At 37.2% G+C, this 16,934-nt stretch overlaps 5 protein-coding genes across 5 annotated transcripts; all 5 read right to left on the reverse strand.

The window, feature by feature from the left end:
* Positions 1-1,702: 1,702 nt before the first annotated feature.
* Positions 1,703-2,575, reverse strand: LOC100852909 (uncharacterized). Its single transcript, XM_003635596.3, has one exon. It carries the CDS (start codon positions 2,573-2,575, stop codon positions 1,703-1,705), a length of 873 nt encoding a protein of 290 aa, XP_003635644.3.
* A 2,312-nt stretch (positions 2,576-4,887) lies between these two features.
* LOC132253687 (uncharacterized) lies at positions 4,888-5,757 on the reverse strand. The gene has a single exon (XM_059736602.1). The coding sequence runs from the start codon at positions 5,755-5,757 to the stop codon at positions 4,888-4,890; it is 870 nt and encodes a 289-aa protein (XP_059592585.1).
* A 2,366-nt stretch (positions 5,758-8,123) lies between these two features.
* LOC104878452 (protein BPS1, chloroplastic) lies at positions 8,124-8,984 on the reverse strand. The gene has a single exon (XM_010648899.2). The coding sequence runs from the start codon at positions 8,982-8,984 to the stop codon at positions 8,124-8,126; it is 861 nt and encodes a 286-aa protein (XP_010647201.2).
* Positions 8,985-11,723: 2,739 nt separating this feature from the next.
* LOC109122158 (uncharacterized) lies at positions 11,724-12,521 on the reverse strand. Its single transcript, XM_019218480.2, has one exon. The coding sequence runs from the start codon at positions 12,519-12,521 to the stop codon at positions 11,724-11,726; it is 798 nt and encodes a 265-aa protein (XP_019074025.2).
* A 2,102-nt stretch (positions 12,522-14,623) lies between these two features.
* Positions 14,624-15,481, reverse strand: LOC132253688 (uncharacterized). The gene has a single exon (XM_059736603.1). It carries the CDS (start codon positions 15,479-15,481, stop codon positions 14,624-14,626), a length of 858 nt encoding a protein of 285 aa, XP_059592586.1.
* Positions 15,482-16,934: the final 1,453 nt, after the last annotated feature.

Below are 16,934 nucleotides of genomic sequence, written 5' to 3' on the forward strand. Positions count from 1 at the left end.
ATTATTTATATATGAATGCACGAGTGGCAGGCTGTCATCATGTTTCCTCCAAGGTTCTCAACCTGCCATCAGAAGAGACATTGGTTAAACAGTTGATTATATTATAATGATGTACAGATCATAAGTTGTACTTGATCCTTGAATCCTACTGCTACAGACGCTTGGCATCTTATGGGTGACCTTTAGGTGGAGGTTGAGGTTCACTGGAGCAAATGGTTGTTCTACCCTGCATTTGCATCCTGGCATTTTGAGAACCCTTTTTTTTTTTTCAAGTCACTGCAGGAAATGGGCTAAAAATGGTTTAAACCATTTTTAGCCTTAGACCTTGGGACTATCAACAGAATTGAAGATGGAAATAAATATGTAGATCTTTCTGAAAGATAAAAAATGAAGAAGTTTAGAAAGGTAAAATAAATCAAAATAAAGGGGAAGTGTGATGGTTTTCTTTGAAGTCAAAAAAAGGAGTTCCCTGCATTCCACTGATAACATCAAAAAGCCTTCTGTGAAATTTAAATGAGATCAACCTTTTGAGAATATATTATAAACCGTAAATTGAAAAACTTAACATTATGTTTGGATCCCAACAAAATGATGTTAAGGAAAATGACTTTCTCATATTTGGTTTCATTATGAAAAATACCAAAAAAAAAAAAAAATATAATTAAAATTAGTTAAAATTTTATATATTTTAAAATTGTTTAATCTTTATATAATGGAGGAAAGTAAGTGAAATGAGTTTGAAAAAGAATATAAAAATCATTTATTGACTTTGAATTTATTTTTTATTTTCCTTCTCTTTTTCTTTCCTCACACTTTTCCTCCTTATTTTCTTTCCCTTAAATTTTCCATAACCAAACATGATTTAAGAGAATCATTTGCATGGAACTTCTAAATTCCCCCGTTCTGAAAAAAATTGCTGTAATTTAGACTATAGATTGTTATGCCTGGTGATCAATGAGAAACAGACTCAAGTGTGCCCTAAGTCACATGTGATAACCCATCAAGGGTGTCCATGGTGGGAGCTGCTGGAAAACTTATTTCAGTTGCAGTTTAAAATCCTTGAATAAGAGTGTTTCCATCTACCACCTTTCCAAAATGAAGGAGTCCAGAGGAGAACTCCAGAGATTCATTCAAGGTCTACTTTCTAATGCCCCTCAAATATTCAGAAGTTTTCGTCTGCATAGCCTTCCCAACTGCCAAGGGGGCAAAGAAGTGCTCTTGAAAACAAACAAGATTGAACTAAAAATAGCTCTGAGATCAAATATTTGTATAGAGGAGGGAACAATCTTTATGAAATTAAAACTGTAGATATGCAGAATCCTATTCATTTATCAAGTTCAATGAAATAACTTGAGTTTATTTTTTCCCATTTGTATGTGTCAAAAGACTGAATCTACAACTCTTCAGTTTCTTATATATATGCATTCCTTGTTTATGCATCAAGCATTAAGGCTTCTCAGTACTGATACCTGATATTTTTGAATGTGATATCACATTATGATATTATTTTCAAATTTGAAAAGGAATAAGAGTAAACAAAATTGAGTACAAATGCTCAAATCTAAATGCATTTCATTGTGTAACTATGTTTTTACACTCATATACATTGCTTTTGGATTGAAAAACTGAAACCCTTTTGCAGATCCTCTAAAGTTCGGATGCCTCTGCAGGATTTGGAGGTAGAGAAGGCTGTTACATAACTCTAGTGAGAGATGATGTTGAGGAGAGAGGCTCTTGTTTTGATCAAGTGTCTAAACATGCACTCCAAACCATTGTCAAGGCTTTCGATGCTGACCTCCAAAGCCCCCAGTCCTTTATGAGTGATTTGCATCTTCTCCAAGTCTGCTCTTCCATTTGAAAGGGCGCTTACTGCAAAGTCTATATTCTCCAACTCTTTCACATTGTCATGTTTGTCTTCACAAGAAACTACCCCCTTGTGCATATATTTTGAAACCAGTGACCACTTACTTGGTTTTGACTTCAACACTGGTGTGGACAAGAACAACACAAGTGACTGGAAGATAGAAATGCTCATTGCATTAACTTCTGTGAGCACTCTGATCACTGTGGAGAGCTGGTGATCTTGATTGAAGAGTGGAGAGGCCTCAGTGTTGCTATTCATCTTCTTCATTGCTGCCAGCAACTTTTTGGAATCCTTCTTCATCTTCTTTCTTGAACAAATGTAATTGCTGATGCTGCTTTCAACGCACAAATCTCCTTTTCTCCTCCTGAGAGCAGATTGAAGATCTCGGATTTTTTCCTTAAATTGTGCTATAACATCCCTTACAGAGCCACAAACATCTAAAATTCTCACTGGTCCATCCAACAAGTCATTGACCCATTTCTCATGTTGATGGTGGGAGAGGGCTTGTTGGGTGGATGGCAAACCAAGAAGCTCATCCAAGCATTTGTACAACTCTTGCAGTCCAGATAGGCCATTGCAGATTGTCTCCAATGTTGATGTAGATGATGCCTCCAATGTTCTGAGCTTGTTAAGCTCTTCTTGGATTTTGAGAGTGGTAGGATGTGATCTGGAAGGCAAGCTAATTGATCTAACATGGCATCGGTTAGCCATTGTTCCTCTTCTTTCACAGAAAGCTCAAATTTGAGATGGTTGCTACAATGTGCACAATTCTCTATATATACACAATCACAGAGATTAAAACAAGCCAAGAAGAATAACGTAATGGGAGTGGCATGTGGTGCCAGCATGGGCTCCCCTTGGAGTTTGGTTATATTGTCACAGTTTTGGCCGGCAAAGCTCTCATAATTTGCCAATTTTAAATCTGAAAAGGTGTTAGGTGTCCTACCATTTTGATGTGTCATACAAAAGGCCAAAATAGTTATCTGCCTTTTGCCTCCCCAACTGCCACATACCCTGCATTTTCACGTATAAAAATGCAGCTGCAGCCCACCTCACATCCAAAAATGTGGCACGTCAATATTGTATCCACAATGGAAGAATCTTGAGTCATTGAAAACCCAGAAAAATATATTTAAGAATTTTATGGACAGATCTTGAATCTTCGATCCAGATCCATATCTAGAACCTAACATATTAAATGTTAGAAGTAAAGAGAAATGAAGGGAACATGACAAAGAACTTGAGTAGTCTCAAACCTTCATTCATTTCCTTTTGGTTCTTATGGAGCCCACCCCACCCAACAATCCGGGCAAGAGAAAGAAAGAAGAGTGCAACAGATAGACAAGAATTTATTCTTCAAGGCTATGCTAGTCTAAATTCACAGACACATGAGAAATCAACCACAGTGAGGTTGTTGAGAGGGATCTAAATGCACGAGTAGTGATGCATTTTGCTAGAGGCACATTATGTTGCCCTGTCTCTTTGTGCACCATGTGACCGATTCCTTTCAAATGGGAGGATCACAATAACTCGCAATATGTCGTGGTATGCCCGTACAAGCCAAGGTACTCCCAATTAATCCATGAGTTGAACATACATCAATAATTCACCAAAAAAATCATAATTGTTATAAACTCATTACATGTTTCATCATCTTTGCGTATTGTTTATATATTTTATATCATTGTCGGTCTGTATGTATACAAAGAGGCTTTAGGAGACAAGAATAAATATGAGGTGAAGTTATAAACTGAAATGTCATTTTTATTTCATGTTTACAGAGGGTTGTAACTATGGTTCAATTGAGTTTTAAAGAGGTGTTGCAAAGAGATGATCAATATTAGATGTTGTCAGCTGGAAAATCTCTTTAACCTTTTTTGTTAGATGTTGCAAAGAGGAGTTGCATGAGATACATATTATTTATATATATGTATGCACGAGTGGCATGTTGTCGCCTTAGTGACTGTTTTAGTATTTGATTAGATTATAATGATGCCCAGATCATAGATCCGTAAATCCTGCAACAACACTGCAGCATGGATGATCACTGAGAGATTATGTTTTTGTTACTCTGTCTAATTATTTTATTCTTCTTGAATATTGCTTTTGTTATGATTTTAAGCTTTTTCAGGTAAATTCTGTTTGTCTTTTCTTTCTTTCAGGCCTTGAGTAAGGAACCGGGATGATCTCCAGGTATGGGTTCATTGGAGAAGTACGTTGTCCCACCCCTGCCTTTGCATCTTGGCGTTTTAAATCACCATGTTTAGTTGCAGGAGAAAATGGGATAAAAGTAGTTTGTCTTCATTGGCCTTAGGCCTTAGGAACTATAAGCAGAATTGAGGATGGAAACAAATTTGTAGCTGTTTAAAGATAAAATTGAAGAAATATAGAAAGTTGGATAAGGTAAATGGAAATGAAGGGCAAGTATGATGGATGCGTTTGAAATTAAAGGGAGTTTCTACTTTCAATTGATAAAACCAGAAGGTCTCCAAGAGAATTTAATTGAGATTAAGCTTCTGAGAGTCTGAAATACTAAACTGTAGATTGAAAAAGTTGAGAGAATCAATTGAAATGAAACTTCTTAAATCCTCTGTTCTGAAAGTCATGGCTGCAGATTAGAATAGAAGATTGATTTGCCTTGTCATACAAGAGAAACAGGTTCAAGTGTGCCTAGACCTACCTTTGATGACCTGACTCTAGATAAGCAGAACCTTATTCATTTGCTCGGATCATTGAAGTAACTTAAGTTGATTTTTCCAATTTTTATGTGCCAAGAGACTGAAATTCATGTCTCCAGTTTCTTATATTTATATGCTCCATGTTTATGCAGCAAGCCCCAAGGCTTATCATTACTTAGACCCAACATGTTTGCATGTAATATCACACTGATAGTATCATTCTGGATATTCAAAAGATAAAAGGGAAAACAAGAAGCAGAAATGTTCAATTTCTAATTGTATTTCATATTGTAACTATGTTTTTTTTTACACTTGGGGGGGCCAAGAAGGACTATTAACATCATGCTAATGGGAGATTGTGTTTAGGAGAGAGGCTCTTGTTTTGATCAAGCGCCTAAACATTGACTCCAAACCATTGTCAAGATCTTCAATGCTGATCTCCAAAGCCTTCAGCACTTGATGAGCGATTTGCATCTTCTCCAAGTCAGCTTCTTCACTTGAAATTGCACTTATGGTAATATCCACATTCTTCAACTCCATATTCTGATGTTTTTCTTGGCAAGCTACTACCCCCTTGTGCATAAATTTGGAAACCAGTGACCACCTAGATGGTCTTGACTTCAACACTGGTGTGGATAAGAGCAACAGCAGTGACTGAAAGATTGAAATGCTCATTATATTAACTTCCCTGAGCACACTGATCATCGAGGAGAGCTGGTGATCTTTATCTAAGAGTGCAGAAGCCCCACCATTGTTAACCATCTTCTTAATTGCTGCTAGCAACTTTTTGGCATCCTTGTTCATCTTCTTTCTTGAACAAATATAATTGTTGATGCTGCTTTCAATGCACAGACCTCCTTTTCTCCTCCTGAGAACAGATTGAAGATCTCCAACATTTTCCTTAAATTTTGAAATAACATCCCTTGTTGCGCCACAAATATCTAAAAGGTTTACAGATCCATCCAGCAATTCATTGACCCATTTTTCATGTTGATGGAGGGAAAGGGTTTGTTGGGTGGATGGCAAACTAAGAAGCTCATCCATGCAATTGTACAACTCTTCCAGTCCGGATAGGCCATTGGAGATTTTCACCAATGCTGATGTAGATGATGCCTCCAATGTTCTGAGCTTGTTAAGCTCTTCTTGGATTTTGAGAGTGGCGGGATGAGATCTTGAAGGCAGGCTAATTGATCTAATATGGCACCGGTTAGCCATTGTTCTTCTTTTTTCACTGAAAGCTCAAATTTGAGATGGTTGCTACAATGTGCATGATTATCTTTATATAAGCGCACACAGACTAAACGCGACAAGAGGAATTATGGACTGTCCATGCCAATGTATGTAGCATGTGGTGCCAGCATGGGGTCTCTTTGGAATTCGGTTACATTGTCACATCTTTGGCCTGCAAGCTTCTTATGATTTGCCAATTTTTAATCTCAGCAGGATGAGGTGTCCTACCAATATTGTGTCATAGAAAGAGCCAAAACAGTCATCACCCTTTTTGCCTCCCAACTCCCACATTAGCCTGCATTTTCAAGTAAAAAAATGTAGCTGCAGCCTGCTCTCACATCCAAAACACTGTCCTGTCCATATTGAATCACTAGTGGAAGAACCTTGAGTCATTAGAAAACCCAGAAAAATGTATATAAGAACTTTATGGACAGATCTCGAATCTTCAATCCTGATCCAAATCTCAAACACAACATATTAAACATTGGATGGTAATGAGAAATGAAAATGATGATCAAAGGTCAATGAGCAAAGGCAAAATTAATATTTTTGTGCACGAGTGGCTTCTTGTTTCCATGTCTCCATTGTAGTCCCAATATATAACGGTTTTATCTGGTTTATTTGTCACAAATAAGACCAAGTTTTTAATTTCTCAATCTTTCAGCAATAAAACAAGCACAATGGTGATAAATTAATGTTCATTACTCTTTTATTTATTTCTGGCTATTTTCCTTGATGGAAAAGTTAGAGAATGGAAATAAAACTTACTGCCCTTTAAATCTTTCACAAAGAGGATTGTCATTTTGGTTCCCTTCTAAATATTCCATCTTGACACTGTTAGGATTAAAGCAATAAAGCCCAATATTTTGGAACCAACTTTTGACATATAAATTACATTCTACGTGGGAACATGATGGAGAACTTCACTACACTGAACATTAATCATTTGCTTCTGGTTTTTATGGAGCCCACTCCACCCACTCCTAACGACAGAAAGAAAGAAAGAGTGCAACAACCAGGCAAGAATTTATTCCTCAAGTGCAACCCAGAACATAGAAAGAGAAGGATCAGTAAGATGTTTCAAGGCCATGGTAGTCTACATTCAAAGAAACGGGAGGCAGTCAATTCCACCTAATGTTAATGAGAAAAATCTTAAATGCATGAGAGGGAATGAGTGGTGACGCATTTAGCAAGAGGCACACCATGTTGTCCCGTCTCTTTCTGCACCAGACTACTGATTCCCATGTGGGTGTAAGAAAACAGTACCTCGCAATGTGTCATGAAGTGTCGGTACGAATTTCATTAGATGCATGTTTCATCAACTTTATTTATATAAAGCATTGTTTGTTTGTATGTATACAAAGTCTCTGACTTTATGTAAACAATTTATTTGGGGCGAAGTTGGTAAATGTTATTTGTTTCAAGTTCATAGAAGGTTGCAAATATGGTTAATCTTGTTCTAATTTAGTGGTGATGCACACAGATCTACATCAGCTGTCTAGTCACCCTGGAAACAGAAATGGTGGTATGGTAATCCAATCCTCTGTTCTTCCAAAAAAGATTGGGTAGAATGAGTGTCCTTTGTAAAGTACCCAAACTATAGGTAAGCATAATCCTGCTTATTTTCTAAGTTCATTGAAATCACTGAAGTTTTTTTTTTCTTTAACAACCATATATTTGTTGCGTATATAGAAAAATTAAATAAAATGTCATACTTAATTTGTATGATGTTTTCCTGGACCAAGGACTTGCAGTTGCTAGTCTCCCTGGTCACTGTTCTCCCTTTGTTCCTCCTTGTACACCAAGTGCTACCAGAGTCGCTGTGGATTCTCCACACTCCAAGATCAAAGGCTCAGATGGTTGTCTTTGAAAAATAGGAGAGAGGATTTAGTGACTGGGATCTTTTAAAACTTCAAAAACTGAAGGATAGTTCACCAATGGTTACTGCATTTATCAAAATACTCATCAGGGAAGGGATAAGATAAATTTGGAAACATTATCCATCAACATTCAATTCAAATGTGAATGCTATTTGTGATTCGATCAAATCCATTCAAAAAATTCCAACGTGCTGCTTTCTAAGCATCAGGGCTTCTCAGTATGGAACATAACATCTGCAATATGACATTTATGGTTCTACTTTGGAAATTGAAAAGAAACAAAATGGGAAAAACTGCATTGGGTGGAGTGGATTAATGTTCAAATTGAGTTTGTATTTCATTGTGCAACTATGACTTTGATTCATATACATTGCTTTGCTTTCTGATTGAAAACATAAATGCTTTTACAGATCATCTAAAATTTGGATGCCTGTGCAGGATTTGAGGGTAAGAGAATTAATTAACATCACCCTAGTGAGAGACTATGTTTAGGAGAGAGGCTCTTGTTTTGATCAAGCGCCTAAACATGCACTCCAAACCATTTTCAAGGCCTTCAATGCTGGCCTCCAAAGTCTCCAGTTCCTTATGAGCAATTTGCATCTTCTCCAAGTCTGCTCTTCCACCTGAAATGGCACTTAGTATAAAATCCACACTCTCCAACTCCTTGATATTCTCATGCTTTACTATTCCCTTATGCATAAATTTGGAAACCAGTGACCACCTCGTTGGTTTTGGCTTTGAAACTGGTGCGGACAAAAACAACAAAAGTGCCTGGAAGATGGAAATGCTTATTACATTTACTTCTCCGAGAACTTCAATTACTGCCGAGAGCTGGTGATGTTGATCTAGGAGTGGAGAGGCCCGAGTCTCTTTATCCATCTTCTTCATTGCTGCTAGCAACTTCTTGGCATCCTTGTTCATCTTCTTTCTTGAACAAATATAATTGCCGATGCTGCTTTCTATGCACACATCTCCCTTTCTCCTCCTGAGAGCAGATTGGAGATCTCGAGCATTTTGCTTTAATTGCGATATTGCATCCCTTGTTGATCCACAAATGTCTAAAAGCCTCACAGATCCATCCAACAACTCATCGACCCATTTCTCATTTAGATGATGGGAGAGGGCTTGTTGGGAGGATGGCAAACTAAGAAGCTCATCCAAGGATTTCTGCAACTCTTCCAGTCCAGATAGGCCAGTGCAGATTGTCTCAGACATTGACCTAGATGATGTCTCCCATGATCTGAGCTTGTTAAGCTCTTTTTGGATTTTGAGAATGGTAGGATGTGATCTGGTAGGCAAGCTAATTGATCTAACATGACACCTGTTAGCCATTGTTTCTGTTTTTGTACAGAGCTTAAAACTGAGATGGTAGCTAGTAGCTACAATGTGAAGGAGTCTTTATATATAACCACATAAATAGATTAAAGCAAGACGATGAATAATGTAATGTAAGTGGCGTGAGGTGCCGGCATGGATCTTTGAATTTTGTTATCTTGTCGGATCTGTAGCCTGCAAAGCTCTCACAATTTTGCCACTTCTTAATTTGAAAAGGGCATGAGGTGTCCTACCAAATTGGTGTGTCATAGAGAGAACCAGATTAGTCATCTCCCTTTTTCCCTCCCCAACTGCCTCTTAGCCTGTGTTTTCAAATACTAAAATGCAGCTGCGCGCATCCTGCCTCACATCCAAAAATGTGGCCTGTCGATACGGTGCCTGCAGTGGAAGAGCCTAGAATCATTAGAGAATCCAGAAAGATATATTCGATCACTTTATGGACACATCTAGAATCCTCGTTTTAGGTCTAAATCTTGAACCTAACATATTAATAATATTAGATGGGAATCAGAAACCAAAATGATGACCAAAAGTTAATGAACAAAGGCAAGATTATATGTGCGCACGAGTGGCTTCTTGTTTTCATATCTTCCCGGTAGTCCCACGAGATTTCATTTGGCTTATTTGTTAAAACAAAGGCAATACCAGATCTTTTATTTCTTTATCTTTCCTCCAGCATGCGAGCAGGATGTATTTATTATTATTATTATATTTCGGTATGTGGGTTCTAAAAGAGATTACAATTCATCTTATAATGTGTAACGCTTAATTAAACAGTAACGCTAAAATAATCGTACCGTTGCAATGACTTTAGCCCCGTGAGGCATGGAATCACGCTACTTGATTTACTATACATGATAAGAAGTTTCAGTAGCTACAAACATTCATTCATTTCCTTTTGGTTTTTTCTGAGCTATCCCACCCCACCCCACCCCACCCCACCCAATCCCAACGAAACAATTTGTTCTTCAATGGAAACCCTCATTATAGAAAATAAATGAACATGAACACAATGTTTCAGGGTCATGCTGGTCTAAATTCAAACAGGAGGCAATCAACCACAGGACAGGTTGTTGAGAGGAATCTAAATGCATGAGAGTGAAAAAGTCATACATTATGGAAGAGGAGCACTACTTTGTTTCCTTGCCCCTTTGTGCACCATGTGACCCTAGTTAGTCCTCTCTCAATTCCCTTCTGATTCTCAGGATCGGAAAACAGTAATTGGCAATGTGCCCACACAAACCTCGGTGCTTCTGACCAATCCCCATGGGTTGGATATAGATCAACCATTCCCCAATAGGTCAGAGTCAGTCAGACGTATCATGGCCATACTATAAATTCATTACATGTTTCATCATCGAAAATATTGTTTATTTGTATGTTTACAGTGTCCAACTTTATGAGAGAAGAACATGCTGATAAACAAAAATTATGAGGGGAAGTTAATGTTATTTTTGTTTGTTTTTGTTGGTATAAGATTAAATACTTATACAGAATATATATTTTTGGGCTGCCGGAACTAATTTTATTGATGAAGAGTGCTGAATTTATACATGAGCTTGTAACTGAAATGACATTAGAATAGCAGAAAATCAAGCTACTAGATGATGAACAACTACTTCCTATAAAATAGAAACCAAATCTTGACCAAACAAAAATAAGAAAATATCTAGATGTTGCAGATTTTGTGCAAGACTCCAGCTGCAATATTCAAAATTCAAATTCTAGCAAATACTAAGTCAAAATTCAACACTCCTCCTTGACTTCGTAGATGCAAACTCCAAGTCTTGCACGTAGACACTCAAACCAAACTTCGAAAGGGGTTTGCTTCTTTAACACTTTTGTTGGCAATATGTTCAGAAAATATACTGCTCTACTTGTAGTTTTAGCCCAAAATTTTTTAGGTAGATATTTTTCATGCAGAAGGCATCTTGTCATCTTCAAAATTGTTCTATTTTTCCTTTCCATGACTCCATTTTGTTGTGGATTATATGGTGTAGTGAGCTGGTGAACATTGTTTGCATTCCATTTCAAGGATGGCATCTTTTGAGATCCACCAACATCAGTATGCACCAGTTGCAGTTTTTGGGTTGCTCTCCAGGATATTTTCTTTGGAAAGGGAAGTTTAGTTTGCTTCCCATATTGACAAGTAACACATATAGGAAGATCTTTTTCTAAGTCAGGAAGTCCTTCAGCTATTTGATTTTTCTTCATGTAGAGCACATCATCATGATGAAAGTGCTTGACCCTTCTGTCCCAAAACATTGTTGTGCTATCTTGTTGTAAAATAGCAGTATGCTCATCTTCCAGTAAATTCAAGGCAAAACTCTTGCCCTTCATTTTTATGTTGAACACCTCTTTGCCTTCAACATCCTTGATAATGCAATTCCTATCTTCAAAATAAACTTTAAATTCTTTCTCAACGAGCTGTCCAACACTGAGTAAGTTTTGGTCAATGTCAGGCACAAACAAAACATCATAAATGAGTTTCAAACCTGTTTGGCTTTCGATAGCAACCGTTCCTTTGCCCTTCACTGGAATATACTCACCATTTCCAATTCTGACTTTGGAAATAGTTGTTCTATCAAGTTCTCTAAAGAGATCTTGATTATTTGTTATGTGGTTTGTACAACCACTATCCACAAGCCAGCTTTTAGAGGTGCTTTTATTAGCAAAACACGTTACTGCAAACAATTGCTCCTCCTGGCAATAGTCAACTACTGCACTAGTTTCTTCCTACTGTTGATTTTTGCAAATCCTCTCCACATGTCCTTGTTTACCACACTTGTTGCATTTCACATCTGGTCTCCACCAACATTTTTGTGGAGAATGATTTGTCTTCTTGCAATGAGGACAAGGTGGAAAAACTCCATTTTTCTGGTTGTTGCCACACGACTTCTTGTTGTTCACCTTTCCATTTTTATGGCCTGCATTTTTCTGCATTCTTGCTTGAAATGCTCCTTCTGCAGTATCTCCTTCTGTAGTTGACAGATCTTTTGAATTCTCCAAAGAGGAAATTGTAGCTTCATATTTCTCAGGAAGTGTAACCAATATCTTTTGAACAATCTTCTCAATGGAAAATTCTTTTCCAAGTAGCCTAACTTTGTTTGCTATTGAAAGAAGTTGTGCAACATAGTCTTTAACAACATCAGACTCCCTCATTTTCTTCATTTCAAATTCTCGAATCAAGTTCATCACCTGCATGTTCTTGATTCTTTCATCTCCTTTGTATTCCTCCTTGAGATACTCCCAAATTTCTGCAGTTGAATCAATTTTCATGATTTTGATGAAAATTGATGGTGAAACTACAGCAAATAAGCAAGCTTTCGCTTTAGCTTTTCTTGTCCTTCTTTCTTTATGCAACTTCATTTGAGCCACAGTTGGATTGGCTCCCAGGGGAGGAACTTCATAATTTTCTTCCACTGCTTCCCAAACATCAAGTGCTTGTAGATGAACTGTCATTCTAACAGCCCAAGTTTCATAATTGTCTCCATCAAGAATTGATGGTGCAACTATGAGACTTGACTCTTCCATTGCTAAATGATTTTAGAAGGTGTTTGGGTTCACTCACCTCACTGGCCCCTTAAGATAACTATGACTCTGATACCACTTTGTTGGTATAAGATTAAATACTTATACAAAATATATATTTTTGGGCTGCTGGAACTAATTTTATTGATGAAGAGTGCTGAATTTATACATGAGCTTGTAACTGAAATGACATTAAAATAGCAGAAAATCAAGCTACTAGATGATGAACAACTACTTCCTATAAAATAGAAACCAAATCTTGACCAAATAAAAATAAGAAAATATCTAGATGTTGCAGATTTTGTGCAAGACTCCAGCTGCAATATTCAAAATTCAAATTCCAGCAAATACTAAGTCAAAATCAACAGTTTTAAGGGGAGTGGTGCAAACAGATGATCAACATTACGTGTTAAGTCCCCCTGCAAATGGTGATAAATAGAACAAATGCTCTATAACTTTCTTTTAGAGATTAGATCGTGTGAGAGATCAAGCAAATGATATGCTTAAGTGATTTCAAAATGTATGAGGGGATAGTATTAAAGGAAATATGAGATGAAGATGGTATTTATATATGAACACACGAGTGGTATGCTGTCACCATGTTTCCTGCAAGATTCTCAACCTGCTACCATAAGAGACATTGGTTTACTACTTGATTATATTATTATGATGGACAGCTAATATGTTCTGCCTACATGACCCACGAGTCCTACTGCAACAGCAACCTTCATTGTTCTAATTAAATAGTAGTGCAGGTCTATGGATGGTCACCCATGAGTGATGCGCACTTATATGATGAAAGATTCTGTTATTCTCACTGTTTGTAATTGTTAAAATTCCCAATTTTTTTTGGGTTGTTATCTTTTTTCCAGTTCCTTCTTGTTCTGGTGATCTTGAGGAAGGAACCCGGTATGATCTCTAGCCTGTAGATAGCAATTCCCTCAAGAGGCTAGTTAACAACACAACCTTTGCATTTTCCTCACTTCAGTATTGAAATACAACCTTTGCAATATGACATCTATGGTTCTACAATGTCAGTGACGCTCTATATATAACCACAGGAAGAGATTAAAACAAGACAAGATGAATAATTTATCTTTGCCAGCATGAGGTCCCCTTGGAATTTGGTTAGATTGTAACGTCTTTGGCCTGCAAACCTCACACGATTTTCCAATTTTTAATCTGATCAAAGGTATGAAGTGCCTCCGGCCCCCACTGCCATTAGCCTGCCTCACACCCAAAAATGACGTGGGCTGTTAATTTTGTATCCACAGTGGAAGAACCTTGGAGTCATTATAAAAACCACCAGAAAAATATATTTAAGAACTTTATGGAAAGATCTCTAATCCTTGATTCAGATATGCAGGGATAAAAAATGACCTAACGCATGTATGAATGTTAGATAGAAATGAAAGATGAAAATGGTGATCAAAGGTCAATGAACAAAGGCAAAATTGATATATGTGTGCACGAGTGTTAGTCTAATTAAAATTTAAAATTTTAAAAACCAGCTTAATTTGATTCTTTCTTTTTTGTTCATTAGTTTTTGTTCCCTACTTTTGTGTCCACTCCTAGCATCAAAAGAAGAAGGCATTTGATAGAAATTCCGAAAATTGTAAGTAATTATTAGAATCAATGGTCGTCATCGTATTTTGTTTGGAAAATGAAGGCAGTTTTTTATGCTGTTTATGTTATCATCAAATCCTACAACTGAAGATTGAAGGGATTCTAAACAATAGATAAGCAGAATCCCCTGGAATTTTTCCCACCTTTATGCATGTGTCAAGAAACTGAAACTTTTTTCTTCAGTTTCTTGAACAGCCATATTTGCTCCTTCTTCCCATGTCAAGCATTAAGGCTATCTCCATGTTAAGATATATACAACACATTTGCAATACCACTGATATGGCTATATTTCGGAAATTGAAAAGAAAGAAAGACACCATGGAGAGGAATATTGTTGAGATTCATGATGTATTTCATTGTGTAACTATAATATTTGATTTATATACATTGCTTTCCCATAGAAAAGAATAAAAATCCTTTTGCAGATCCTCTAAAAGTCGGATGCCTGTGAAGGAGACTACTAATTAATTAGCGTGGCCCTAGTGGGAGATGATGTTGAGGAGAGAGGCTCTTGTTTTCACCAATCGCCTAAACATGCGCTCCAAACCCTTTTCAAGGCCTTCAATGCTCACCTCCAAAGCCTCCACTCCTTTAAGAGCAATTTGCATCGTCTCCAACTTGGCTTCTTCACTTGAAAGGACACCTAGTGCCAAATCCACGCTCTCCAACTCCGTGTTCTCAGCGCTTTCTTCGCAAGAGACTGCCCCCTTGTGCATAAATTTGGAAACCAGTGACCACCTAGATGGTCTTGACTTCAACACTGGTGTGGACAAGAGCAACAGCAGTGACTGAAAGATTGAAATGCTCATTATATTAACTTCCCTGAACACTGTAATCATTGTGGAGAGCTGGTGCTCTTGATCTAAGAGTGGAGACTTGTTATCCTTCTTCATTGCTGCTAGCAACTTTTTGGCGTCCTTGTTCATCTTCTTTCTTGAAGAAATGTAATTGTTGATGCTGATTTCAATGCACACATCTCCTTTTCTCCTCCTGAGGGCAGATTCAAGATCTCCAACATTTTCCTTAAATTGTGATATTACATCCCTTGCAGTGCCACAAATATCTAAAAGGCTTACAGGTCCATCCAACAATTCATTGACCCATTTCTCATGTTGATGGAGGGAAAGGGCTTGTTGGGTGGACGGCAAACTAAGAAGCTCATCCATGCAATTGTACAACTCTTCCAGTCCAGATAGGCCATTGGAGGTTTTCCCCAACGCTGATGTAGATGATGCCTCCAATGTTGTGAGCTTGTTAAGCTGTTGTTGGATTTTGAGAGTGGTAGGATGGGATCTGGAAGGCAAGCTAATTGATCTAACATGGCATCGGTTAGCCATTGTTCCCCTTTATTTTCACAGAAAGCTCAAATTTGAGATGGTTGCTGCAATGCTATGGTTCTCTATATATAACCACACAGACTAAACTAGCGAATGGACTGCCCATGGCAATGTGAGCGGCATGTGGTGCCAGCATGGGATCTCCCTGGAATTCGGTTACATTGTCACATCTTTGGCCTGCAAGCTTCTTACGATTAGCCTATTTTTAATCTGAGAAGGTATGAGGTGTCTTGCCAATATTCTGTGTCATAGATAGAGCCAAAACAGTCATCTCCTTTTTGCCTCCCCAACTGCCACATTAGCCTGCATTTTCAAGTATAAAAATGCAGCTGCATCCTGCCTCACATCCAAAAATGTGGCCTGTCAATATTGAATCAGGAGTGGAAGAACCTTGAGTCATTAGAAAACCGAGAAAAATGTATTAAGAACTTTATGGACAGATCCCGAATCCTCAATCTTGATCCAAATCTCGAACATAACATTTTAAATGTTGGATGGTAATGAGAAATGAAAATGATATCAAAGTCAGTGAACAAAGCCAAAATTATTATATGTGTGCACGAGTGCCTCTTGTTTCCATGTCTCCATTGTAGTCCCTTTATATAAAGGTTTTATTTGGTTTATTAATTTGTCCAAAACAAGTCCGAGTTTCTTGTCTCTCAATCTTTCAGCAATCAAACAAGTACAATGGTAATAGATTAGTATTTATTACTTTTTATTTATTTATATATTTTTTATCAATACTAAAAAAATTGATCACAATTCATCTTATGATGTGTGGCATTTAATTGAAGAATTACACTAGAAAAGATCATATGTATTGTTATGATGTATTCAACGCTTACCTTCTTTTTATTTTATTTGTTGTTACTTTTTAGTTTTTATTTTTTATTTATTTTTTTATGGAAAAATTGGAGAATGAAAATAAAGCTCAATATTTTGGAACCAACTTTAGACATAAATTACAATGAGGTAGTTTTTATCCTTTGTGCTTGTCAACAAAAACCCCAGGCCCACCATCAATATAACTAATGTATATACCTGGTGATGTTATAGAGTGGGTGACTTAGCCCGGTGAGGCATGAAATTACTTTCTATATGGGAAATGATGAAGAACTTCAATAGTTTTTATGGAGCCCACCCCACCCAATCACAACGACAGAAAGAAAAAAAGAGTGCAACAACCAGACAAGAATTTATTCTTCAAGTGCAACCCCCGGGACATAGAGAAAGAATGAACAGTAAGATGTTTCTAGGCCAGGCCATGCTAGTCTACATTCAAAGAAACATGAGGCAATCGATTCCACCTAAGGTTGTTGACAAGAATATATCTAAACGCTGTTAAAATCTGGAGAAAAATAAGGAACTAAAACTTGCAGAAAATATTAGAGTACTGAGTTGGAGAAAGGCACACAATATTTCACCAATGAGAATGCCTATTTATAGGCTTACA

The sequence above is a fragment of the Vitis vinifera genome, chromosome 4 (assembly GCF_030704535.1).
Source record: "Vitis vinifera cultivar Pinot Noir 40024 chromosome 4, ASM3070453v1".
NCBI lineage: Eukaryota > Viridiplantae > Streptophyta > Magnoliopsida > Vitales > Vitaceae > Vitis > Vitis vinifera.